Below are 27,973 nucleotides of genomic sequence, written 5' to 3' on the forward strand. Positions count from 1 at the left end.
GTTGACAAGCGAACGTCATCCGTGAACGTGAAAGGAAAGCCCCGTTGTGCCGGCATTCTGGCGACGGCGCAGTAACACGCAGCGAAACGGCACCTGTCCTTGCACCAGTACAGACGCACGGACCCACGTTGGCACGACAGGACGGTCTCGTGCCGTTCGACACGAAGCGGTCCGTTCATTCGTGGTCCAGAGTTTTCCCGAGGCGGTCACGCGTTCCCAGCGTTCCGTGATCATTAAAACAAACAAAGCGAGAAGGGTGGGTTGGTACAAACCTCCCTCCCTGGAAAAGAAAAGTTCATTGTGAGTACGCACGCACACAGCTGCAGCAGGGGCAGTGCATCACCGCCGATGCCAATGGACGGGACAGTTTTGTGACAGTTGCGTCGGAGTAGCATCCGACAGCCCGAGAAAAGGAGCCCGTCGTCAAGTGGGAAAAAAGGGGGGAGCGGATGAAAAATCTCGCGTGTCAGTGTCTGTGTAACTCGTCCCTTGTCACGAGTTGGGTAGTCCGTTTTTCTTTTCCGTCCGTCGCCGAGAAAGTGATAAATATTTCCCGAGTACGTGAAACAACTCCAGTGGTCGCCATCTATCGTCGGGCAAATGGAATATTTATTCAATTACATGTTTCCCTGCCACGCCGATTTTCGGTTGTGCGATTGATTTTACGCGTCGGGGAATCGTAATGCGCAAAATATGGCACATCCGTTTTGGTGCGAGTGCAAACCTTTGGCATTTCGATTCCCGACGCTGCGGGACCAGTGCCAGTTTTTCCGCATCACTCCCCGGTCCGGGGCGGAGAAAAATCGTAATCAAAGCAATCCACACACATAACGTTCCAGCACGGCACAACGGAGAAGTTGTGCGTGAAGTGTTTCCCTTTCTTCACGCGGAAAGGTCACGCGGTAGGATAGGTGAGAAAGAAAAGCCAACATCCTTGGGATCCGTCTGAGGCGCTATGTTGCGGAATTACGATATTGGTGTAAAGGCTACCCGTAGGGGCATAAATATTTCCCCCTAAAGACGGCGACGTTGGAAGATGTGTTGTGTACGTACGCGCGTGTGACATTGTGCTTCGGGTGTCTGTGTCTGTGAGTTACGGCGATGTTACGGTTGCGTGTTCGGAAAATTTGCCTTATCCGTGGAGAAATAGAAAGAAAATAGAAGGAAAAACAACAACAACGAGCCGTTCTGGGATTTCTAATCGGTCTCGCGCTTCGCGCTGGAGGTTATCAACACATCAACACAAAACAAAAACAGAAAATGTTACGGTTGCATGCCAGGCGTGGTGTGCCAGGAAGTGCCATTAAATGGGAAACCGTTTGATTACTGAGGCGAGTGGCATTCTTGGAATGGGCGGAAAAAAAAGTCTAAATCAAACCAAAACGGTATGAGGTGTTGAAGGAAAAGAAAATTCATCACACATTCCGCATGCCCGAAAAGGCGGGCGAGAACCTTCGGTCAGAAGGAGTTTTCCTTTCTTACGTGACAAGTTTTACATTTGCTTTCGTTTCTTTTTGTACTGTGACGTTTGATTTAATTGAAGGCGGTTTTCATTTTCTCCCCCGATTAGTTTTCCTCAGTGCAAGTGCTAGTGAAAGGATGTAATTTATTTTAGTGAACGAAGCAAACACGGGTAACTTCGATGGTTGTTTACTTTTCTTGATGCACGCGCGGTGGAATTAGTTTTCGACAAACGACAAACTGCACAGTGACGAACTAGTATCGAGACCATGGAGCAGCATCCGCTGCTGATCGCGAACGAAAACATCCACGACAGTGGCATCATCGAGGATGTACATCAAGAGTCGGAGGACACCGGCAACGAGGACTACGGCGACGAGAGCAACCTCGAGTCGAACCTGCGTCGGCGGAAGGGCAAAATTATTTCCTGCGTAGAAAACGGTAAGCGGGGAGGGGGGGTGTTTTTCGCCTGTGTGTCTGTGAAATAGCAACATCGCAAAAAAGAATAGCTAACGATTGCGCGGGTAAATCTGCTGATGAGACACGGTCTCTGGTATGTCTTCGGGCCATGACGTCATACTGGGGAGAATGATCGCCGGAAGATGTCGAGTCGCCGCTGGTGTTACACAAGCAGCACCCTTTCCAACAGCTGGCCATCTTCCAACCCCCGTTTCTTTCGTCGTGCCACGCTGGGAACTTTTCCGTTGACAAGGCGCTGGCCCTGGAGAAGGCGTCACAAATTTACATAATCGATTCGAAAGTCATTATCCTTTCGCAGCATGTCCAAGAAGGATGCTTTCTTCGCCTTGTAAGCGTGGTTCTTTTTCCACTTCTTGCTTCTCGCTCGTCCCATTGTTGTTTGGAGACAGGCTCGCCGGAACCATGGCGTGCCTTAGGACGACTTGGCCTAGAGCCGACTCCGCGGTGTACCACGAATGCGTCCGTGGGGAAATCTTGCTCCGCCTCGGCGGTGCGCCACCTTATCACACGCCGCATACGGTTATCGATTTTTCCCAAATCGCTTCGCTCCGGCCGAGGCTCGCTCGCTCGGGGGTTCTGTTGTGTGTTATGTAACATCCTCGCTCCTTCGACGGGTGCTCCGGGAGACGGCGCGGACCCGGCCTTGCGATGCGATGCGGTGATTTGCCACCTCCCGTACCGTTCCCACCTCGACGTACCGACGACAGCGCCAGCACTCGTTCGGTGGCCACTGTTGCACAATTGCACCTCCAATTGCATGCATTTATGCGCCGCGATGTTCCACTTCCCTTACCAGGACACTCTGCCACCGCTTGCTTCCTGTTTTCCACCCTCCCGGTAGCTGTGCCACAAATTGCATTACTTTTTCATCTGGTTTTTCAAATCAAAGCGTAATGGGTTTCAATATTTTACGATATTTTTTTACAACCTCACCCACCGGGGTTGATGGTTTCGGAATAAAAAAATGCTCCCCGCCAAAGGAAACAGCTTGCAACGTCCAGAATGGTCGGCAGGGGAAAAAGGAAAAATTAAATCTCACCAAAACAAACGGTCGGGAAATGTTGAAGGGAAAAAAAAATAAACACAACCACACTCAAGATCACACAAAAAGACTCAATCTAAAGGCGAAACCCGTGGCGGCTGTCGGTTGTTTGGCGTTTCTTCCGCGCCCTGTCGCGGCATCTTGGGGTGGAAAAAGCCCACGGCAGGAACCGGGGACCGGCAAGCAGCATCCCAGCGGAATGTTTATGGCCAGCTTGAAGGGATCCGAAGCAGCTTGTCGTTTTGTTTTCGACGCTCGTTTGGGGTTTTCCATTTGTCCCTCCCAGCCCCCGGAACCCAACTGCTCATTTCTTTACCCGGGTTTGTCGGTTTGTCCTTCGTTCGTGCTTTCTCCGTTTTGTCACTCGCGTGGATCCCGCATTCGGTGGTGGACCCTTGCCGCTTCATTATGTCGATTGTCGTCCTCCTTTCTCGTACTCGGTACTCGTGTTTTTTTTTTCCGGCACGGTGGCGGCCGGATGGACAGCGGGTTCTTGTGCTTGACTAATAATCGCAGCAGTAGCAGAAGGTTCACAATTTGTGAGTTAATTCTTCTCGGTAGGAAGGAAAAAGGTCGGTAGGGAAAACCCGAAGCGCAACGCTGGTTGCACGGTTTGATTGATTTTTCGGTGGGCAAAGTTTGCTTGTCCTCTCGGACGCAGCGTAAAACGACGTAATAGAATTGCTGAATACGCTTGGAAAAAGGTCTTTGAAGAGTTGGAAATGTGGGAGTATGTTTTTAATAAAAACAAAAAATCATTTTGTTTGAATTTCATAGAAGATTGTGTTTAGGTAACTTGATTTTACATTCCATGGCTCCTAACTTTTGATATTCAGTATTGTTAAAAGAATCTTTTAACGTTTTGTATTTATTCAATCCTCTTTGAAAAAATCCCTGTACAATTTTCAATTACGAGAAAAAGGGTTGATGATGCCAACCTTTTAGAAATCAGAACTGATCTTCTTATTATTCCCCCGGTTTGTCGTTTATAAAGTGCAAAACCGTTTCATCAATTGGGACCTGCTTGTGGTGGGAGCCAAAGTTTACTCATTAAATATTCCGATCGCGATACCAACCTTGCAGTCGAGGCCAATCGAGAAAGTAATATTTTTAACCGTATGTATCGAGCGAAAATTTTATCCACCCATAAACTTGATGGAGAAATGCTGTTGAACATTTTACGGCACATTACCTTTTCCCGTTCCACACCGACCGGGCTGCATTTGAATGGGATTGGTTCCGTTGGCACATTGGATGTTTTTTTGTGTTTTGTTAAACCCAACCAATTGCGGATCAAAATGGTTTCCCAAAGCGTGCCTTTAAGAGAGGTTGCAAAGGTGGGTGGAAAATATTCATTATCTTGAGAACGTAATGCAGTGTAAGGGAACTGAAAGCATCCGGAAGGATGGTTTGTAACCGATGAAAAAGAAATAAATTTGAACCAGTTTGTTAGATTGGTTCACCAAGTATGCTCACGGAAATGAATCATTTCAATCGATTCAAGTGACACAAAATTTGATGCTGCACTGGTGGTATTCGATATTTTTGACAGTGATTGAGCGCTTGAGAAAAAGTTATCGTTCTTCGTTGCTGGATACAACCGCTTCTGGGAAATCATTTCCGACGGCCAACCCCCAAACACAATCTTACCGATGCTCACCAATTTCGAAACCACATCCCTGCACAAACCCGCTGCAATAATCCCTCCCGGGGAAAGTCGATGTGTACCGTTTAGCACGGGCCACAACATTCACACATTCACCGAGGCCCGATTTGCTAGCGGTTCCGTGAAGGAAGACCAACATCGGATAGAACATGTGTTTCCCCGCCGAGCCCGGTCCGTTCCAGTGGAAAGCGGGCCACCGTGCGCCCGGGGAGGAAGTAGAAACATTGATCAAACATGTATACGAGTTTTCCAATTTTTGACACATACTTTCACCGTACCATCGGCGCCGGCAAGTTAGGGAGCGGTTTAGTGCAGTCAAGGACTCAGTAATACAAAACAGGACACTAATTGAGTGAGGCCCTTTCTTGCCCAAGTGGAACAATATTTTTCCACACACAATGTGACATTGTTTGATTGAAAAGGACGAGAGCGTTTTGGTTTGAACAACGAACACAAGGAATGAGTGAAATGGGGTTTTATGTGCGCAAGAGTAACATGAAAGTAGATTGGATTTACCTTGGAATACCACCCTTTTTATGTTTGTTGTAAACCTAAGTTGTGTCCAAATTAAAGTTTTACTGTTCATGCCTTTTTTTAAAGTTCTTGTACATACTCTTTACAACATAAATGTTTATTCTTTACAAGATAAATGAATAGTTAACGTAATAAGTTTGGGATAAGTACAAATAAGTATGAACTCCAATATAAATACTTTTTCAGTTATTTACTTCTCCTTTTTTACTATTTACTGTCTATGATTCTGAATTCAATCTACTTATCATTCTATGCAAAACTATTGATAATTTTTTTACAGTACTAACCTAGTTAATGGATTATTTTTGCAGTCTTTGGGCTTCGCTAAAAACATTGTTTCATCCAATTTTGTAAAGAGTTTTTGCTAATTTGGTTTTCTTATCGTTTAAACTACCAACCTGTCTTCTTGGTTAATCAACCAATTTTCATTCCCCGGATGTTGCAGCAATTTAAACAAGTAAGGTTTCTTATCCTTTGCTGGGCACGATCAAGAAATGCAATGGTTGAAATGCTTCCATCACGGGACTTCCCTGGCAAGGAGTTAATTTGCATTACACATCCACAAGCTCCATCGGAGCCGTAAAGTGCCACAAGCGGCCGGCGTAAATTTAATCAAGTTCCGTAAACTCATTATCATGCGTTCGGCGCTGCCAACAAATTATCTGCCAACGTGCTGAAGACGAACATGGCCCGCCCCGGAACCGGTGGGGCGTCCGATAAAATTGCTCCGAACACGGGGCGGCAAAACGAAACGCCAGTCCGATCCACTTTTTGCGGTCAAGCTGTTGCTGCTTCGGTGGAAAGCTTTTCCCAGTACAACCCAAGGGAAGGTATATTCCTGCGGGGAAAGCCGAGGCTAAGTCGGTGAACGTTTTGCCGATTTGGTTATCTAATTAGGTGTCGATCATTTTCACCTCCATGCAGACCGCCACACGAGGGCCGATTTCCAGCTTGTTGCACGCCGCTGCTCGGTTCGGTTCCGTGTCGGTTGCGATTGATTTATATGAAATAATAATCACACGAAAATTCATGCCGTCTCCATTGGGCATTGATTGACATGCCGGCTTGCCCGAAGGATCCGAACGAAACGGCCAAATGCACAAACCGGTGGAAGCGCCAGCACACGTGCATCCGGTTGTACGGTGCCGGGCACGGGGAGCCCGGAAATTATGTAAGTGAAATGGAATAAAGCGCCATCGGGACGACGCATCGTCATGGGAAGGAAGATCCCTTTTGGTTCGGGCCCTGACGAGGAATGTAAGCATTGGAATGAACAACAAAAGGGCAAAAGAAAGCACGGAAAACGAAGCGCACAATAGCACATTTGTCATCCTTACGAGCGTGAAATCGATTCTTCGGACGGCAAACAAAATACAATCAACTCTTTCGATCGGGGACCGAAATAGATGTCTCCAGTGAACTAGATTTTCGGGAAATTGATTACATTTTCACATTGTTCCCGACGGATTGCCAGAAAAAAATCTCGAGTACTTGATTAGGTTGATTTGGAAAAACATATTATTATGTCAGTCTTTAATCCAATTCAACTGTCTCGGTTAAGTAAATAGTTGATTAGATTGTTTTCATATTTTTTTATTACATTTTCGAAATTGCTTTGGAAATTTTAAGCTGCTCAAATATGTTTTAATTTTCATGTAACGGCTCTTCATAAAAACTGAGCTTAATTAGCTTTACTGTAGAATTGATTTAATGTTCTTTCCTAACATTAACAATTCAATCGTAATTAATTTTTAGTTCCAAGTAACTGATTACCAGGCCAATCCACAACTTAGAATGATTTACGCATACCAAATTGGTCCGAATCTTTTTGATACGAAAATGAGCTTAAATTACGCAACCTAAAAGTAGACAGCACTAATTTTTCAATCTGCTACCCCCTTCGGCCTGGGTTCAAGAAGACAGCTTTTCGCTATTCTGCGAGAGTTGGGTTTTGCGAAATGGGTCCCGATTGTTCCGATAAGGCTTCGTACGGTTTAATGCTCCGCAGAGCAAACTGCAGGAAATAAGGCGAATGATTTTCCGCCCTTTTGCTCAAAATGGGCCCCTTCATGCCGATTAGAAGTGGGCAAATCTGCTTCGCTGGCGTTATTTCTGTCGAGGCAGATTAGTGTACGGATCCTTGCGGCTGGAGTGGGGTGGAAAAACTCCGCAGAAAAGTAACAGGGGAGATTCAGGTGAAATGGGGCGCCCGTTTGACGTCAGCAGAAAAAGTATCCAAATCGATTCCAACCGGCACGGTAACAGCTTGTGTGTATCTATATTTTAGAGCAGCGTTCCAATAGGGACGCCAAAGCCTCGGCCCGAGGGCCACGCAATCGCGATTGTTCATGACACAATTTTTCTTAAGCCACCAACGGCCGGGGCAAGGTCGTGGATCAAAGTTTTGTATTTTCTGTTTCCCACCGCTGGACGATGTTTATTAATTTCACTCGCTTCGCGCTTTGGTTCGCCGCATAGATTCATGGCCCGTGGTGCGATATATCTGTCATTCTTCTGGCGGCGAGCAACATTAATTACGTTCTCAGTCCTGGGTTCCGGTTTGGGCTTATCGTGTCTGTCAAAGCAGTGCAATGTTCATCACTAAGCACATCAAACAGGATGTGCTCCACATTCCGCCCAAGGAAAACGTGGAAACTACCTTTCCCATTCGTCCGGTTTCATTCAAACTGTTGAACGTAAAGAAAAATGGACACGAATAAACGGCCCAACCTCCCGTTCCCATCGTCCCTCTCGTTCGAGGTAAAGCAATGAAAGTAAACTGCAAAGTTGAGTGCAATCGAGCGTGCTGGCTTTTCCGAGTGCAGCCCACAGCTCGGCGGCATTGTTGATTGTACAATCACCGTGGCGTTCCGTGGATCTTGCAAGGATAAGGAATGCCAGTGCTGCGTTCGCTGACAGTTGAAATTAATGTTTACCGAAGATTAGGTGAATTATAGTAGTTCGGTCGGTATCTACGGGCGGGTGTGAGTTAAAAACAGCTGATGAGTCATTTAGATGCACCAGGATATAGTATTCTCGATTTGAACTTTATGCTATGTCGAATGTTTTACCACGGAGTTTGAACAAAAAACAAAAAGGCTACAAAACTGCGCCATAGTACTTAGAATTTTTTCCTAACGTAGAATTTTGAGTAGATTTTACATGTGTCCATCCCTAAAAGACACTCTCATAATATTTCAAAACTTTGTTTGTATAAAGCAAGTTTAACAAAAACTTGATTTGAACAAAAACTGACATCATTTACACTGGAAATGGAAAAGGTAAAGCTTGAAACTGTCACACAAAGATTATCGTGCACATAGACAGTATTATCAACTCGACGTTTTTCTGTTGGCGCTGTCTCTTGTTTCCATTGCCCCTTGTCATTCGAAGGATAATGTTCATTTATGGAAAAAAGGAAATTGAAGTAAAAAACATTCTTCCATGGTAGCTCTGTTTTTTTCTCGATGTTATTTGTGGTCGTGCGTTGCAAAAAACGAATCGGTCACAAAGGAAAATAATATAACGTCGAAAAACACGATAACCAAACATTACCATGTTGATGCATGGGAAATTACAAACGGTCGCTCCCATTTAATGCTAAAACAAAAACAATATGTTAGCCGCACACCAAACCGTAATGCATGGATATTGTGTTGTTTCAGTATTTTTTCAAGTGAATTGTTTACATCGAGGTTTCCCTTTTTTTCCTTGTTACTGCCAGTATGTACGGCATGGTTATTTGATATATCCTGAACTTAATAAGAAGTAATTTTAAACACGGGTCTGGGTTGACAGGTTTCAACTTTAATTGTTTCTAAAATAAATGTTTCATTTCCCAGTTTGATAAGAAACTTTTACACTTGGCTTATTTATCACTCCGTTATTGAACAATTAGATCCTGGGAGTAAAATCGATTCACGTCCGCTCCAAATAACATGCGACCCATTTTTCTGCTGCTGGTATAATTTAATCACGCTAGACATAAAAAAACGATCCATTTATGGCCCATCAGCATTGACTCCGTGAGTAGTCTGCGTGCGGTTTATCAACAAGATTATTATACTCTACCGTTTCCGTACCTAATTATTGATGGATACGCGACCCCCCTTTGTGGGCCAATAGTAATAAAATTGACCAAATGACCTCCTCCCCACTCTCCTCTCTCTTTCTGGTCCTCCAGCATCGCGACTGATCCGAAGACGCGTGCCTTGCGCCGGCCATCTGATGACACCCCGACGGTTATGGTTGAACAAAATTCCGACCCAGTGCGACGTGGTGATTGAGTTTCCAGGTAAGTAATGCCATTACGACCCCTCGGGCTCGGGAATCTTCGACCCGAATCTCGAGTTAACGGTTCCTCCCCTCCCGCCCCCTTCGCCAGAGGACGCCCCGGACGATGCCCTTCGGTGGCTGCTTAGCAGAATCAAGGCGAACCCACCGGAAGGGTTGGGCCTGTCGGCGATGGTGCGGGCACACGAAAGCACAAAGCGCACCGCATTCTACATCACAGCACCGATGAATGTGTAAGTAAACTTGAATTCCGGAATTTTTCTCGCCTTTGATCAGCAGCGCTACATACATAAATAAATCCGAATCGCAATCCCGCACGGAGGACGTGTGTCGAGTGTTCGTGCGTGTCTGGAACAACAAACGAAGTGAAACATTTTCACCATCACAAATGTCCCACTCCCGGGTTGCCAGTACTTGTTGTCGTTCGGAAAAATTACACTCGTCCAAAATTTCCCACTTTCCAATTCGGGAGCGTTCTCACACGTTCTTTTACTGTAATTTTTTCCGAAGAAAGTGCCACGAGTTCCTTGTGACGTTCGTCTGCGAATGCCATTTACCCTTTCCGTACGAACCTTATAGATTATTTAAAGCCGCCGAGGACGCCCGCCTGCCGAAGCGGTTACGGTCCGACCTGGGCGGGGCGCTGAAGGAGTTCACCAAGCGGGAAAGTCACTGCTTCGCCCAATCGAAGGACAACGACGGTGCGAACAGTCTCTTCACGTCCCAGGAGCGCCAGTGGCTGGTGCTACAGGTGAGAAAATTGATCCGAAAACGTCACCAGAATATGGTGATACCTTGCGCGCCAGGCAAACGATACGGTCCCCGTAAAAACCCCGTCGCTTTTCCCATTTTCCACCCATCCAACGGCAGGTGCTGCAAGGGTTACGAGCTGGCACACCGGACCTGCAGGCCCTCCAGGGTAGGGCGCAGGTCGAGGAGGGGCAAAGCATCGGTAAGTGTCACCCTTTGCTTTTTGCGCGACGTTGGTGAAAAAATGCCTCACCGTTGCCATCATTAAAAGCTCCCATCGTCATCTGTCATGTCAAATCACCATCATCACCGGTCGGTAATCTTTCCGTTTGGTTTTTGTTTCGCCCGGCCTGGCGGGAATGTTTGGGATGGGGAAAAAGTTAACTGCAGTCGTGCAAACCGAAAAGGATGGCGTAGAAAGTCCTCCGTCCCGGGAAAGATTATATCTGCTTTTCGCTATATTTAGGTCGAGACGCTCACAACGCTTGGCCGCCCGTTCGGGTGGAAAAAACCGAAAACGGGCAACATTTGACGAGGGACGCTCGGGAAAAGTTGTGCCCAACATGTTCCAACACACACACACACACATCGCCACAGACACTCCACCGGGCGGGACCCAAAACGATGACGATCCCATGTGTGTTTTGGGGATCATATCTTATCATAACGCCACCCATCACTGTCCCGAACCGAACCGACGGGGCACAGATTATGTTTGCAGAACTTACATGCGGTGGATTTCTTCTCCCAGTTTCCCGGACTGCAACACGTGTCCGTGCATCCCTCCCACGAGATCCACCCTTCGTGCGCCCGTGAGGTCGTCTTCCCTGCCATCCATCTAATCCATCCCTGCAGCTGGGAGGAAAATGTGGCAAAAGTCAACCACTCAGCTCGGAAACTTGTTAAAAGTTTATTGTTAAGAGGCATGGGGGAGGGGGGGAGGGGAAACAACAGCAACAAACCTCCGGTGTGGGCGCAAACAAGCTGCCGGAAAGACAAAGCCCCGCCGTAAGTCAGCCGGGCCGAGTGTGCCGAGTGTGCCGAAATAGTTTGCAAATGCTTTTATCTGCTCTTTTATTTACCGATTCGTTTTTCCCCGTCATTAAAAGGGATCGGAGAGTGGAAAGTTAAATTTGAAAGTTCACATTTTCCTTCCTGCATGGAAATGAATTAAAATTAATATAACGAAGTGTTGAGTCATCCGATTTGCGTTTTGCAGTGTTTCATCGTATGCTTTTTCTCGTACACCGAAAGGACTGTCGTAATAAATGTACACCGCATTGCAAAACCATCAACAAACAGCTCACCAAAGCAGGGCTAAAGGACTCACAGAGAGTCAACACTTGCACACTCCCCCCCGGGGAAATGATGCGACAGTAAACAACTTACCTCGTCGGTGATGCAAAATAGAGCCTGTTGGGGCCACGAGAGCACGTTCGAGTTCTCGTCTTCGGTTGGTCTTTTTATCTCGCTACCCCCCATTCGTCCACTTGGTTCGAAACTAAAGTGCACAACTATCGAGAGTAGTGTGCAAATGTGTAACACAACCAAAGAAGAAAAGGCTCCTCAAGTTGTTGAACGACGCGCACCCGTCGGTGTGGAAAAAGCATTTACGGCGAAACCAAGAGGACGGTGAAGTAATTAGTGCTAATCGATAGAACATTATGACAGCCCGAGTGACACTCTCTCTCTCTGGGTGGTTCATCAACCGGTTGGACAAGTCCTCGCCCTCGGCATGAGGTGATGGGAACAATCTGATTTTATATCGTTGTTTTCTTTCTTACTTGCCTGTTGCTTGTTTGGTTGCTTATTTTTGTGCTTTGATGACTTGCTCTTCATATGTACGTGTCTTATCAGTGAAACGAATTATCGATTTTTGATCATCCGCAGCATATCATTTTCTCATTAGTGCTGTTCGGTATGGTAGCTTGTTGCTGAACGTACAAAATTAGCATTTACCATTTTTTCATGGTTTTTGTATTAACGAAGCTGTAGTTGCTTTGCTCAGACAAACAACTAGATAAGCTTTGAAAAAGGAAGGCAAAGTGATGGCATACCCCAAAAAATGATAAATTTTCTTCTTGTTTATATGCATGTCAACAAAATCAATGTTAGATATTACTTTTATCCAATGACCAATAAGTTTACTGGCTGATTCCTCGAAATTTGATTTTATCAATCTTGTCTAACAATTCTGATTATATAGTTAGAGTAGGAAAATTATGTAATTTTACTTCTCCCATTAAAATCTGGATGAAGAATTCTGATTGTAGTTCTCTGATTGAAGTTCTCTGATTGTATACCGGACCATCCTTTCATTATTTCGTTATGGTTGTTAGCAATAACTTTTATAGGATGCAATAAAATTACGCATTATTGTCCGATTACGATTTTTTATTTGGCGATCATCTAAAAAATTGTTGAATTCTATTCAATGTTTTTATAAGTATAAATTTTACGAACTTTGCGATTAAAGGTTCGAGTCCCCTTGCGAGCTTGGGCCCCCCGCGCCCGCTCAGTCCGCGCACCGTTAAATCCGCCACTGTCTTTTGCTGTAAAAAATCCTCATTCAAGCAAAACGGATAAAACATCAAAGCCAATAAGTCCTTGACCTATCGAATCGAGATGCTTCAATGATACGAAAATAAAAGTAAAATATGTATGGCACAATGAACAGCAAATTGCATACTGCCCCAGACCTAATTTTCTTATTTGATAGTTGTAATATACTTTTATAGCATAGTATTTTAAGCTTCTCGGTGCCGTGTCCTACAAAACGGTCCACATGAATCCCTTGTCGGCCACAACACTGGCTGGATATGGAGATTATGCCACATGATTACGAACAAAGTTCTGCGGCCAACAACATCCCGCAGTCAAGATGATGCCTTCGCCTCCGGTGCAACCTCAGTGCGAGTGGCCACCACATCCTGGTGAAAACAAAACCCAGAAGCACATAATGGTTCCCCTCATTAGGCTCCCGAAACACGTCCACAATCTTCACGTGGGCCGCATATCCTTCAGCAAGGCGCTCTCGTACTCTACTCCTGAGGCCTAGGCCGACACAAATTTTAATTATCCAGCGGTTTCCGACCACCGACGGGATGTGCAGCATACTGGAGCAATTTTAAATCTCTCTTTCTATGCCTTACTCTAGTTCCTCATGCTTCTCGTTCTAAACGTCACTAACATCCGCCCGTATCGTTTCAGTGGCGGCCTGGCAGGAGCTGGGCCTCATAACGCAAGTGTTTCCGCTGCACGAAACCACCGCCCTGCAGCAGCTCCAGTCGAGCTGGGTACGGAAGTTTTTCGCACCACAACCGCTAGGTAATAACAAATCCCCACAAATACCTCACCATCGCAGGTGTTTTTCGGGGTTTTGCTAAATGAATCGTTACATCGACTGCCAGCCGATTCGAGGTTGACGCGTTCGAGGACACCATTCGTTTTCCATTTCGTGCGATAACGTTGTTTTCCCTATTCGGTTCCCTCCCGCCGCGGTGACTTATCGTTCCAGACGACATTGCGGCCTACTTCGGTGTCAAGGTGGCCCTCTACTTCGCCTGGCTCGGCCACTACACCTGCGCCCTGTGCGTGCCGGCCGTCCTGGGGACGATTCTGTACGCCGGCCTGTGGGGCCGAGGGCAGGTAAGGATACGAAATGTCAACAGAAATAAAAGGACACGCTGTAGCACAAAACGGACGTAAATTCAAACGTATGCGATCGATCAAAGTGGATAATCGAGCGCCAGCCCGTGTTTGTTGCTGCCATTTTAATTCCGTTTGTGTATTTTTTTTCCCCCTCTCTCTCTCCCTCTCTCTCCCCTTCGTCATGACAGACGGCCCAAGACATTGGTCACGTCATTTTCTCGCTTTTCAACGTCGCCTGGGCGTCGCTGTATCTGGAGGCGTGGAGACGCTACTCGGTGGAGCTGGCCTTCCGCTGGGGGACTTTGTCAACGCCACCGGAGCTCCTGGAACCACCGCGGCCGCTTTACAAGGTTTCTACTCTCTTTCCACCACCTACTTTGTCGCATGACCTTGGTCTCACAGAATTGAATATGCGATAACCATATAGACTGATAGCGCTTTGTTTAGAACGTTAATTTTTAAACAGAAATCAAACAAAATTACTACGTTTGTCTGTACAAGTTAAGGTTCATTTTTTCAATGCCAAGTTTCACACATAAGTTTTCATTTTTTCAATGCTAAGAGGACATTTTAAATATTAATGATTAAAGGAACAGGAAATAAGTAAAATTTGTCTCGAAGTCAATTTTATTTTTACATCTATTTTTCTTGTTCGGTTTTCATCTCTTATGAAGCATTCAATGAATTGTCAAGTCAAAGTCGGTCTTAGTGGTTATGTAATCCAACTTTTCATCTTGCATTTCACGTTGTACTTACGTATCATTATTTGCTGCAAGTTTTTCTTTACTTGTTTAATCCTACTTCGCCAAGAATGATAAACCACCGCAACGAAAGCCAACCGTTCATCACAATATTTTCTTGCACTATCTCCTATAGACACTGTGTATTTATTTTCCCCTCTGCGTATTGAAGATTTCCTTTTTCTTCCAACCCTCTAGGGCCCGCTGGAAGAAAGTTCCGTCACCGGGCGGCTCGAGCCGAGGGAGGCGCCGGCCTGGCAGCGACGAGCCTTCCGTTATCTAGTTAGCTTTCCAATTATCGGGCTCTGTCTGGTGCTGGTGTTTGTTGTGATGTTCCTGATGTTGAGGCTACAGGTATTTAGACGGTCTCCCACACGAAATCCGATCCAAATCCCGCACACACGCACACACACACCTCTCGTGTGACCCCACACCGTTATCCTTTTTCGAGACTCACTCGACTCGCCACAAAGTCTTGGCTGCCTCTTTGCCACACACAAACACCCTTGCTCTCTCTCTCTCTACGACTTACGCTGTTGACTCTATGTGTGCTTTTTATCGACATTTCTTGTTTGAGCTTTTTATGCTGTCCATAGTTTTCACATCATATTTTCATCACCTTTCTAACATTCTTACACAACAAGTTATGCTACACTTTGTCGACCCGTTTTGCAGACACACACACACACACAAACATACACGTAAGCACACTGCATAACCCCAAATTGGGCCATCATCTCAAGTATGAATATTCATACGGGACGGATGATGGTCCCTCGCCCTGCTAACAGACCTTTCAAATCCTCCCAAAGGGGGGGAAAAAAAAGTATCAAAATATGACAAACACATTCCTCCAAAATTTCCACCCTCATGCATGCATGTACGGCATAATTTCGTTTTATCTCATGAAAACACCCAGAACACTCACATTACAGTTCGTTACTACTAATTTGCAGGATTGGCTCGATCAACACTTACCATATAGCAGTGCTGGCCTGTGGGAGTGCATGTGCATAGTGTCTCAGGTCTGAAATTTATGTTCTTTACGTTACCCACCACCCAATGTCTACCCACTTTCCCTCACTTCTTCTACTACTTCTTCTCCCAATCGAACCCCTTCCCATTAGTTCCCGCTTCAACCCAATTTTCGATCACTCCGTTTACCATCCCATAACCCCTGGCGCACCGCTCCCCTAAACACAAACACCGCCCTCTTCCCTTACTTGTAATGATATGTTGCGCTTATGCTCGTTACGCCGATGCCGAGATTCCAATAAATGTACGTCGATAGCGTTGTAACTCGTTCGAAAGGCAGGATAAAGTACGATCATCATCATCATCATTATCATCGGAGCAGAGGTGGCAGTGGGGAAACAAAATAAAACCGGCATTAACGAGGACATGGTTCGACGTCAACCCCCCTCCCCGGCGTTGGCATTGATTTAGTGTTTGTGAAGTGTGCACTTGTGCCGCTCGTCATCAGGATGTAGAATTTTGCTCATTGAACTTTGAATTGCTTTTCTTGTGGGGTTTCATGGGAGGAATATGAGGTCAATGTTTTTTTTTCTCAATCTTTTCACAGTCATAACGCTCGTAGATAAGAATCGCTTTACGTGAATCAACTGTTATTAAAGTTGTTTGAATTTCACATTTGCTTCTCTGGGTTTAAACCCTCATCAAATGCGCAATGATTCACATTAATTTCAAGTACCTTAACTAAAATGATGAAAGTTAAAAAAATATTAAAAAAATTAAACTAACTGAATGGGGTTGGCTTGCGACATTTGAGTGGACATAATTTAAATATCGTTTATTCAACTTATCAAGAAGTTTTAAATTTCAATCACCTCTAGGATGAAAGTTAATATTTAATACTTTCAACAATATTTGTAAATCAATATTTTGTGATTGCCTGGTTTTTGCATTCAAAGCGCTCGCCACGTGCGAACATATATAATACATGCTGCATAAGTTTTCACCTTTCGCAATTAATGGCATTTCATTAAAAATGGAAACACTCCCACCGTCGGGGTCGATTTTCCTTCCGACCGAGTAGGCCGGTAGATTATTCGAGCCGGGTGTGTGTTTGTACGTGCATCATATTTGCATATTTTACATTACACAAATCGAACCACCATCATTTATTTGCTAACTACCTCCTCGACGACCGTGCCAGCGGCCGATCACGGCCAATGAGGTTCGCGCAAAATGTGTGGCGTAGGAAAAAGCCGCGTGAAAAACCGCCCGAGCCGCACGACTCGATTTCCAGCTCCTGGTCTGGTTACGCAGTTGCAATCATACACATATCGCCATTCGCCCGTTTTCGACACATCTCTATCTCTTTGTCTTTCTTGCTCGTTCTTTCTCTTCCTGTCTCTCTTTCTCTCCCCTTCGCTGTCGCTCTGTCTGCCCCCTTAACACGCCCCCGTTGCTACTGCCCTTTACGCCGCCAACTGCAGGACTGGTGGGATGCCAAACTTCCGGAGCAGGGTGTATTCAGCTGTTTGAGTGTAATACCGAAGGTCCTGCTGGCCGGCGCCATTACACTAATGGACGAAGCGTACTACAAGCTCGCCGTCTGGCTGAACGATAAAGGTAGGTAGAGGTGGGGTGGGGGGGGATCGGCAAAACGGCGACATTTGATTCGATTTATTGCATTCGACAGAAAACTATCGACTGCAGTCGAAGTACGAGAACCATCTCATCGCGAAGGTGGCCCTGTTCCAGTTCGTCAACAGCTTCCTGTCGCTGTTTTACATCGCCTTCTACTTGCGAGATCAGGACAAGCTGAAGGAGGTAACTAGGGGGTGACGACAAATGAAAAGTTTAAATTTAATTCCCCAACTTCAACTACAAGCTATTAAATGTATTTGAAACTTTTGAAACGCGTCCTCGTGCCCTCCCAGCAACTGGCCGGTTTGCTGATATCACGCCAAATCATCGGCAACCTGCGGGAGTCCGCCTGGCCGTACCTGGTGGAGCAGTGGCGTCTGGCGAAGCTGAGCTTCAAGATGTGGGGCGCCCTCAGCCCCACGCAGGAACACCCACCCTCCTCGCTGGCGACGTCCCTGTCCGCGTCGGCGGCGTCGATTCCCGGCTCGACCGACGGTAAACAGCAGTCATCGGAGGGACGAAGTCCACCGTCCGAGTGCGTCCCCGGCACGCCGAAACGATCGATCGGCCAGGCGGAAATTGAAAGCTCGCTGTACAAGGTACGTGGGAGAGGGGGTGGATGTTTGCCTTGCGGCACCAGTCTGGGGTGAATTGTTTTCCATCGATTTGATTACTCAAGGAATGGGATGGGAAGGGTTGCATTCGTTGGAAGGCAACTATTATGCGCGCCATAGTACGGTGTATGGCGGCTGTTGCGACATATTTCAAGTGAAAACAACGAACTTAAAGGCGCGGAGGTTATAATATGAACTTTAATACCTGTCGCATAAATATTATGTTTTAGAAAAAGATTATTGTGTGGTGTACTTTCTTATATGTGTGTCGGAATTGTTTTGGTAAACGTCCTCAATTTCTCTCTTGTAAAGTCCCTGAGAGAACATTATTACTTCTTCTTACGAGACTTGTTTCCCTTTGAGTACGTGGATAGTCACTGCCTCTCGTATAGGGGAGGGTCCGGTCTCGGTTGGGATTGGAATCCACGCCGTCAAGGTGGTGATCTCTGGTGCTCATGGGCCGGCTTTCTAACCAGCGTTATCGCTCGGCAGTCGCGGACCTTCAACGAATCTTGAGCGTTTGACGAGTCAGAAAGCGAAGCTGGGAATTACCGTCCGAGATAACATTATCAGTTCACGTTCTCAACTCAGTTTGTGGCATGAGCTGTCGTTTACCATAAAGCTATGGATCACCCAGAAAGAACGTGTTTTTGCCAAAAATATGTTCGCGTTTAATTGGTTCACTGTTGGTGATGATTGTGCACGCGTTATCGCTCAGAACACATTATCAGAATTACGAGTTCTTTGCATTTCTTGCCTTTCCTAGTCAAACGAATTCGCACGATCCTCAGTCGTGTTTCATCTTTCGTTACGATTGTGCGTTTGAGTGCTTTGAATTACGGCAAGTTGAAAGTCATGAATAAATGTAGTTATATGTTGGTGCTATGTTTTGGTGTAGTTTTATCCGCCCGACTGACAATGGCAATAGGAGGTTTCGAGATGGAGCTTTTAATGACAAAGCTCGATTACTTGCAAGACAAACTGCAAGAGGTGGAGCAAACTATGAAAAGTTCGCTGAAGGTAAATCCCCAGCAAGTTAAGTAAAAACATGATGATAATGAAGAAAAATGTCAACCCTTTGTAGGAAACGGAGCATCGTCTACAGGCCAAAATGTATGCAATGGAAGACTCTTTGAAAAAGGTATGGAAGCGTGCAATAGGTGTTGCAATCTTGAAAATCAAACCAGTTGAATTTTGTGATATCAATTATTGCCTCTTTTGCAGAGTCTGGAGGCATCCGAAGAGAATACACGGACCAAATTAGAAGAATTGAAGAATCATATGATACCCAAGATGGACACCATTCAGGAAACATCGCAAACTGAGCTCAAGAAACTAGAAGAAAATAAGGAAATTCTGGATATGTTAACGAAGTCGATGCATAATTTAACTACAAATGTAGAAACACGCAACAAGACTTTGGAAAACCACCTCATAGCTCCTCTCCGATCATGTCGACAAGTTGCCAGCGAATCTGGCACGTATATGTTCCGTTTGTTGAAAAATTCTAAACCATTTGTGGTCTTTTGCGAACAAAATAAGTTCGGAGGCGGCTGGACGGCGATCCAGCATAGGTTCGACGGTTCAGTTGATTTTTATAGGAAATGGACGGAGTACCGAAATGGATTCGGAAATGTTGATGGCGAGTTCTGGCTTGGGCTAGAATACGTGCATCAAATTACCAAAAACCGACCGCATGAACTGCTGGTAGAGGTGAAAGATTTCTATGGAAACTACGGATACGCTAAGTATGGAGAGTTTGAGATAGGGAACGAAGCGGAGTTGTATGTGTTGAAGAAGTTAGGGACATACTCAGGGACAGCAGGAGATTCAATGCGGACCCACAAGGATCAAAAGTTTACTACATTCGATCGCGACAATGACGCGTGGATGGAGGGTAATTGTGCTGCGGATTTTCACGGAGCCTGGTGGTACAGCAGCTGTGGCGCTTCCAATTTGAACGCGCGTTATCAGAGCACAACAGGTGATGGTAGTGCGATGATGTGGTACTATTTCAAAAACGACGGTCGTGGTTTGTCTTACTCGCGTATGATGATTCGCGATATCATTAATTAACGCAAACATAAAGCCATTACCTCGTCAGTGAAGATGTTCATCAGCTGCAGCATCTTTGTTTCCTCTCTCCTTTCTCTTCTACCAAATTGAAGTAATAACAGGAAGTTTGATACAAGCATTACTATGCACAGCAATTGCTTTTGAATAAAAACCGATTGTTTTATAATAAAATTCTCGTTTGTATTCAAAGAGGAAAAACAAAAAAGAAAGAAACAAGAGTGAAGAAATAGATTCAACCAAATAACATTGTCTTCTTGGCGTAACGACCTGCCCGTTAAGGGCTTACTATACTTTTTTACCTTTGAGTACGTGAATAGTCAATCCTCTCGTACAGGAAAAGGTCTCGGTTAGGCTTTGAACCCACGCCGTCGAGGTGGTGAGCCTCGGCACTCATGGGCCGATTTTCTAACCGGCTTGGCTGTCGCGGACCCCCCGGAGTGAACGTTATAAATGTCAATCAATACTCAAATGCTGTAAAGAATATAAATTTCTTCAATTATCTTCAAAAGGACTGGAAAGGAGGGTTATTGAGGAAAACATGCATCTTAACATTTCCAACACAAAAACAAACTATAAAGAAATAGTAATGAATATGAAAACAAAACCCATTGAAGGACAAATTACTATATGAGTATATATTGCTTTCAATATTATTCAAAATTTCCCAAGGGAGTGTCGTTTTATGCAAATTCAACAAAGCGTCAACAATGTTACGAGTAGGATAATAAATGAGTTTTACAACAGTCCAAAGCGTACTGTGACAGTTAAATGTCATATATGCACGCTATATTCTGGTTCCTTTTCGACTCCACTCCAACAGTACGATGGCACCTTTTCGGACCACTTGGAAATGCTGGTGCAGATGGGGTACGTCGTACTTTTCTCAGCCGCCTTTCCACTGGCGGGCCTGTGCGCCCTGGCCAACAATCTGCTCGAAATTCGCTCCGACGCCTTCAAGCTCGCCCACGTCCATCAGGTATGTCCCATTCCAACCGGTGACCAATTATTTCACTGCTCGCATCTCATGCCTTGTCTGATCGAACCGTTCCGTTTCCGAGCAGCGTCCGTTCGGGCAACGAGTGGCCAACATTGGCACCTGGCAGAACGCGCTCGGAATGCTGGGGCTGGCGGCCGTCATCGTCAATTGCGCGCTGATCGGCCTTTCCGGACAGGTTTCCCGCCTGTGGCCCGGTCTCACCTCCACCCAGACCGTCATCCTGATCGTGGCCCTCGAGCACGTCATGCTGGGACTCCGTTCCGCCCTCACCTGGCTCCTGCCCGAGCTGCCCTCGTGGTTGGCGGCGGAAATCGCCCGGGCCGAGCACTGTCGGCGCGAGATGCAATGCAAAGGGCCTTCGCCCCGCCAGACACCACCGTCGCCCCCATCGTCCACCTCGATATCGCACCACGAGCAGGACTTCAACAGCAATCAGGACATATTCGACAAGACGGAACAATCCGTTGGCAGGTAATTGCGGGGCGCATGTCTCCAAACTCACCGGTAGCCATATTTCCCTTCGTGTCGTCCGCTCTGAAGCGAGAGGTTTCTGACTAATCCCACCCTTTACCCGGCTCTAAAAGATTTCACATATCTCCTAGTCACGACAACAACCAGGACAGCGAGCTGGAGCGGGCCGCCGCCAAGCTGGACAACCTCAGCATCCACCCGGCCCAAGCGGCCCAGCAGCTTCAGCAGCATTTGCGCCAAGAGCAGCTACACCAACAGCAGCAACATCAGCAACAGCACAAGGACTCGCAGAGCAGCTGCGACAATATGGACATCTTCGCCATGGACACGCGCGACATCTCGCCCGATTCACCGATCTCACAGGTAGTAGCCACCGTGTGCTCCAGCAGGATCCGATGCCTTTCTTCTTTTTCTCTACCTCTTTCTCTCTTTATCTCTCTGTCTCAGCTCCATTTTTTAACTACCTACACCAACTTCCAGTTGCTCACCAGTTTAATATTTCCCTAAGCTGTGCGATACACGATGTATTTTGTTTCTCTGAACAGCCATATTCCCTTTTATTCCTTTGAGTATGTTTCCTCGCTCCATTCGAAGGCTTTCCAAATGGCAGGAATGGAACAGGGTTCTATTTCTTCGAGCGGGAGTTGCACCCTCAAGTAGTTGTGTTTGTTCCGTATCGGTTCTCAAAAAGTTTTCAAGCGTTTCGGTTTGCTGAGTAAGCTGACACCCTAGAGTGAAATTATATACATTTTACTGTCGATCGCTACGGAAATTTAGTAGTTCTAATTTTAATCTGCGTTTTGTTAATGCTTGTATATATGACCCGAAAACACGTTCCTTTGCTGTTATTGATAATTATAAGTGGAACCCTGGTTTTCCAAAGGACACTTGTACATACTCTTTCATTGTGTCTTTCCTTAAATTTGGAAAACACCTTTGAGCTCATTGAGACTCATGTGCTTAATCACTAATATCATTATGTTTAACATTGTTAATCCACTTCAAAGCTTACCGATTTTACTCATACTATTCTATTGTGTATTTTCTTCTTCTTCTTCTTCTTCTTTTTCTCTATCTCTCCTCCACACCCGTTAAATGATATCGTTATCGCATTTAATCCGTGGCTAAACGCAATTAAACCTTCCAATCGGGCAAAACACTCGATAATGGCGCCAAACGGTTGGCATGTAATCGAACTGCTAATACCGGTAACCCTAACACGGCCCTCCCAATTCGTCCTCCTCCAGACAAGCACAGTTCTATTACGACCTCTGCAAGATTCTCCTCTTAGTGGTCAGTCAGCACAAACCGTTGCATTAGACTCAACACAAGCGAACTCAGGGTATGATATCGAAACCTTTCTACAGCTCTATCATTTCACCGACCTGTTTGTTTGTTTCTTTGTTTGTGCGCTGTGTTTGTTGGCGTTGCTGCGTTCGATCGTTCATTTTGTGTGTGTGTGTTTTTATTTGTGAAATTCTTTCTCATTTCGGTGTTCTAATCTTCTCATCGATGTTGTTTAACTTTTCTTTCGTTTGTTTTTTCTACCAATATTTTGTAACATGTTTCTGTTTCAATTTGTAAACGTTGAACACCATCTCAGTGTGTGTTGGAGTGTGTATTTAGTTTTGTCTTGTGTTGCTTTATCCTATATTGTGAAAACCTACAGCTAACTGCTCTATCTGACTGGTTTTTACTATCACTAAAAATTAAGCTGTTGCTTAAGTAAAATGTATTTCTATTTTTCCACTGCGTTTTCTGCGACGTGGTTCAACCTTGCTGCACCAATCATGCCGCAAATGATTGGCAATGTACACGATACACAAGCAGGAAGCCTTGAATCACCTCGTATCCCCAATGTCCGTGCAAAGGCACATGTCGATCGGAGAGTGATTTGGTTGAATTGGATTAACACTTACGAGTTTACGTCTCTAGATCACTCGCGTCCGTCAAGGTTTGTTTGAATGGTCCTATGCTTGCAGGATTATTTTTCCTTTAAAATTATTCAACAAATCTCACACGGAAATGAGACAATTCAAGTACTTTCATGCCTGTTGCATTTTTTAGCTATGGAAAAAACATTATCCCTTGTTATGCATCTAAGTGATACATTTATTGACATCAATCACATTCGATAGTGTTGTAGTGTTCGATCATCGCCTAGTTGTTTCGCATTTTTTGTCCTGCCAATTCGTTCAAGCTTGTAGAATGTTTCTCGTAGATGTTTAAACTTTAGCTTCCATCTTCATCTCGCCATCGGACGAGGAGGCTTCCGGCCTTCTTGACCAACGTCCATTGCCATTGCGGAGACGACCGAGATGTCACCGAGAGGCGAAAAATGAAAAGCATACAAAGAAGAGATACACCATATTTTTCTCGATTTATTTCTTTCCCTTTTTTCCCTCCGCTCTCCTTGTTCTGTAACCGTTGCGCTGCGCTACCACCGAATCGAATTACGCCAATTTTCACTTTAACCTACTTTAACAAAAATAAAAAAAATACAAACACTAGTGCATGCCTAAAGCAGCCAAGCATTAAGCTCGCCGACATTCCGCCCTTCCGAGGACAAGCGATGAAGCACAGCAGTAGTATTTACGATAAGCGAAGCATCAACCTCGGGTACGGTTTGTTCCGATTTGCAAGTATTCACTTTACTTCCCCCTTTTCTTACTCTCTGTAGCTTTCCTTCTTTTTTTTCCTCCAGCTTCCAATGCGTGTGTGTGTGTGTGCGTGCGTGGTTTTGATTCCAACCATTTTCGCTTTGTTTTTCTCTTTAAAAATTTTCCTTCAGGTTATTCAAATTTTTTCTCTACCATATAGTCGTAGGTGTCGTAGTGCTTAGTTTTCCTTTTCGAATAGCTTATAATAGCTTCCTGATCTGGTTGAACTTTTATCGGGACTGTTTTCTTGATTTTTCCTACCTTATTTCCACCACCAAGAGACCTAGCAGTCTCGCTTTACATAGCCGAAACCCCCTTTGACAAACGAATTAAACCAACATCCTACACACCTCGTTCCTCCCACCGTGTAGATGATCTCGTGATCACGAGAACGATCGTTTTTAATGTTTGAAATGTTGTTCTTTTCCTTTTCCCGTCTCTCTTTCCATTCCTTTGCAAAACCTTGCCCCGCTCGCAGTGAAGCGTCGCAGAGTTCCCGGATCGCCTCGAAGCCGATCCAAATACCCGAAATACCACCGTTCCGCAAGCAGGCACACTCCACGATGCACTCGCCCGTCAACCAGAGCCCGCAGAATCCCGCCCCCATCGTGTCCGCCAACCCGTCGCCGCCGCGGATCGCCGACATTCCGCCGTTTCGGCCGCGCAACCGCTCCAAGGAGTGGATGCCCAACATCGAGGTGGGTCGACTGAAGGTCAGTGCTTACGCGTTCCAAGGCCAGTCGTTCGCTAATCGTGTGAAATTCTGTTCTCTTTCTTTGTGTCGTTTCTTTTTCCATTCCATTTTCTTCTTCCACCATTCCCTCGTTCTTGTGCCAATAACGTCCTTACTGTTTTTCTTTCCCGGATCCGTTATGTTTTCTTTTTACATTGCTTCGTTTTTTGCCCCCCCCCCCCCCCCCCCCCCCCCCCCCCCCCCCCCCCCACACACCCCCATTCCGGAATTGGCGTGGGCTTTGGGGATGATCCTTCGATCGCATTTGTTTTCCAAAAAAAAAAAAAAAAAACACCAACACTGCGAGCCAAATGGCTCTCCACTGTTTCGATGAATATTCTCATTCCTTCGATTGAATTTCCCCGGCTTTATCATCATTAACGTCGGTTGTCCCTCCGAACACGTTCTCACCGGTGTAATGCTTTGCTGTGGTCGGCATAAAATGTAATTGACCACCAACACCAACACGCCCGAAATCGCACCTCATGAACCACCCCCACCAAACCCGCTGGCGGGATCGGGCCCATTGCTATCTCCAATTTAAAAACCCCCTGGAAAAAAAAAACTACACTGGTCTTATATAATTCCGTGTGTGAAAACTTTGCGTGTGCGTGTGCGTGTTTGTGTACGTGTGTGTGCGTGTGCGTGTGTGTGTGTGTGTGGGCTTGTCGTTCACGGGCGGCTAATGTAGCACACCGAACACCATCTTACGATTGGCCCCAGTGGAGGAGCCGAATGGGCAAAACGCTTGAAAGCAGCCGATCCTTCCATCATTCACAGAAGTACCGATTGCATTGTAGCGAAGGTTGGTAGCAACTCCTTGAGCAACACCTCTCGATAGCAAAAAAAAAAAGATGTAAAACACACCCATACAATAACCACCTACCTTAAAAAAAAAAACAAAAAAAAGCATTAACGCACGCTCGCATTAGCGTTGCAACACTCAAGGAAGGCAAGACCGGGTGAGCAAATGCAGGAAGCAAAACTTTAAAACGAACTTCCGATTTAAATCGGGGACGAAAGACGAACATTTTTAAAATTGTTTTAGAGGCCACCACCTTAAAGCTCTTCTGTGCTGCCAGAATGGTGTATGAAATCCTCGCTAGAAAGGAGACAAATTTGGTAAAGCGGCCGAAAGCGGCAAAAGCGTTTAATGTTTGCAAAGTTTTGCTTTCTCAACCCGCACTCGGACCCCACTCGATGCACCACGCGCCCAGAAGCCTATTTTTGCTGATGTTGTCGCTGTTAGTTTGCTGTTGCTGTCCGAGCGCATAATTAGACCCTTTTTGTGACGCCCTCAAACAGAAACTGTTTCATCGACTAACGGCGTAATGAAATGTAGCATCAAACTCCACCGGAGTATAATGTTCGTTCATAACAAAACATCAAAATTTACTCTTTCCTTAAGTGAAAGAAAGGTGCACGATTCGATTGAATGTTATTTTAAGCATGAGTTTTACTTCGCGAAACAAATTCGTATGGTATGAAATGAAACAGTTTTAGAGAGCACATAAAACAAAATATCAGAAAATATCACTTCTCACCCAAAGAGCCCCCGATGAAAGTAGAAAGATGTATTTTAGTCAAAGAGTGGTATTTCAATTGATTTTAATTCTTTATTTGAAGCACTTTTTTATCAGCTTTTCTTTTCGTTCAATTTATGCCAGCACGAAAGCATGGTTGTTAGTACATTAAGAAGCATTGTTGCTAAAGCAATTCGGAATTGCAAGATGAATAACGTTGTTTGATTGTCTGTTTTAAATGTTTCGATCGATAGTTTTTTAAGAGATATATTATTCTTATATTCACTAGCCCATCGTTGCGCGTCGTTCACTTGTACCAATATGTGTTCTATGTTCATCAGACCCCTTTTCAATTTTGATTCGGAACCTAAACTTCACTGCGAAACGGCTTTAGATTTCCTCAGTCCAAAGAACTGAAAGTTCTTGTTTGATCTAAAGCCATATTAGCACCAACTCCAACTTTGTTACCGGAAACGAATAAATTTTGTTGTGTCCTAGGTTCGACCTTTCTCCGGCTAGCTCGTGTTTCGTGCTAACGGTGACGCTTTTCCCAAAATGTATCCTCTCGGTGTGTGTATGTGTGTTTGCTTTTATAATAATCCTCTGAGTAACTTTATTTTACATATCTAATTGTCTGGTAAATTGGGTTCCATGCGACGCAAAGCTGTTGCTTTTTTCCGATTTGCTATTGTGCTGCAACAAGTCTTAGTATTTTGCCTCCGTTGCGCGCGCTCGTGGTCACAGTTTTTTTTGTATGCTAGCAAAGAAAACAAAAGAAACCCAAACGCAAAAACCACACTAGCAACACTTTTCCGTGCGTAGCTTATCACGTGCCGCTTTATCATTGCAGCAGCAGGAGCTGGCCACCGGATCGGACTCGGAGCTGCTCAAACCGGCACCGTCCTGGGCGACCGTGGCCGTAAAGGCGACCGAGCAGCAGCCCGGCACGAGCAACAGCGCACCGTCGGTGAAGGCGTCAACCGATGAGGAAGCCAAAGGTATCACTTAGGTTAGGTTTTAGTACGCGTACAGTTGTTTCTAACGCCAGCGTTTTTCCATCGCCAGCGGCTGAACTTGCGGCCAAAAAGTCCCGCCTGAAGCAGAGCCTGGTGAAACGCGCCCGATCGGTGGCCATCTTTTCGCTCAAGCTCAAGGAGCAGCGGGCAAAGCGGGCGGAGAAAATGGCACTCGAAGCGCTGGTAAGTACCGAAAGATCGCATTCTTGCGTTAACTAAATGATTGTGGATACTAATTGAATTTCATTTCCACCAACAGGAAGCGCTACCAGCCCCGCCACCCGGAGGCGAACTGTCGCTGATACCGATCGAGCAGCTGATCCAGGTGGACGACGTGTTAAGCCAGCGGAACCAGGGCAGCGGTTCCGGCCACAGCAACAACGGTCACTCGTAAGCTTTTGGGGCTAGAAGCGAGCTGATCCCGGGCAGCCAAACTGCACGTAGCTTTGTACTGTACAAAATGACACCCCGATGAAGATGATGGCGATGTTAACTAAGCTCCACCCCATGTTCTACACTATCTTACGCTTCCTAACCGCCGCACAACAGCGCTCCACGCTCTTCTAGTAGTGTTCTAGTAGTGATGCCGCAGTTATCGTGGCCTTTTAACTCTATCCTATCGCATCGTGCGTTTCCAAGCAAATCAAAATGGA

General features: G+C 45.6%; 1 protein-coding gene across 1 annotated transcript; it reads left to right on the forward strand.

Annotated features, from left to right (window-relative positions):
- Positions 1–1,730: 1,730 nt before the first annotated feature.
- Positions 1,731–27,972, forward strand: LOC131262053 (anoctamin-8). Its single transcript, XM_058263966.1, has 23 exons — positions 1,731–1,902; positions 9,367–9,477; positions 9,568–9,709; positions 10,056–10,227; positions 10,347–10,428; positions 13,437–13,553; positions 13,744–13,874; positions 14,066–14,227; positions 14,816–14,971; positions 15,574–15,642; positions 17,077–17,212; positions 17,283–17,413; positions 17,524–17,829; positions 20,741–20,896; positions 20,982–21,388; positions 21,502–21,751; positions 22,636–22,730; positions 23,900–24,007; positions 24,527–24,761; positions 25,473–25,586; positions 27,155–27,302; positions 27,370–27,503; positions 27,580–27,972. Exons 1-23 carry the CDS (start codon positions 1,731–1,733, stop codon positions 27,712–27,714), a joined length of 3,669 nt encoding a protein of 1,222 aa, XP_058119949.1. The 3' UTR covers positions 27,715–27,972.
- Position 27,973: the final 1 nt, after the last annotated feature.

This window comes from Anopheles coustani, chromosome 2 (genome assembly GCF_943734705.1).
Source record: "Anopheles coustani chromosome 2, idAnoCousDA_361_x.2, whole genome shotgun sequence".
Lineage (NCBI taxonomy): Eukaryota > Metazoa > Arthropoda > Insecta > Diptera > Culicidae > Anopheles > Anopheles coustani.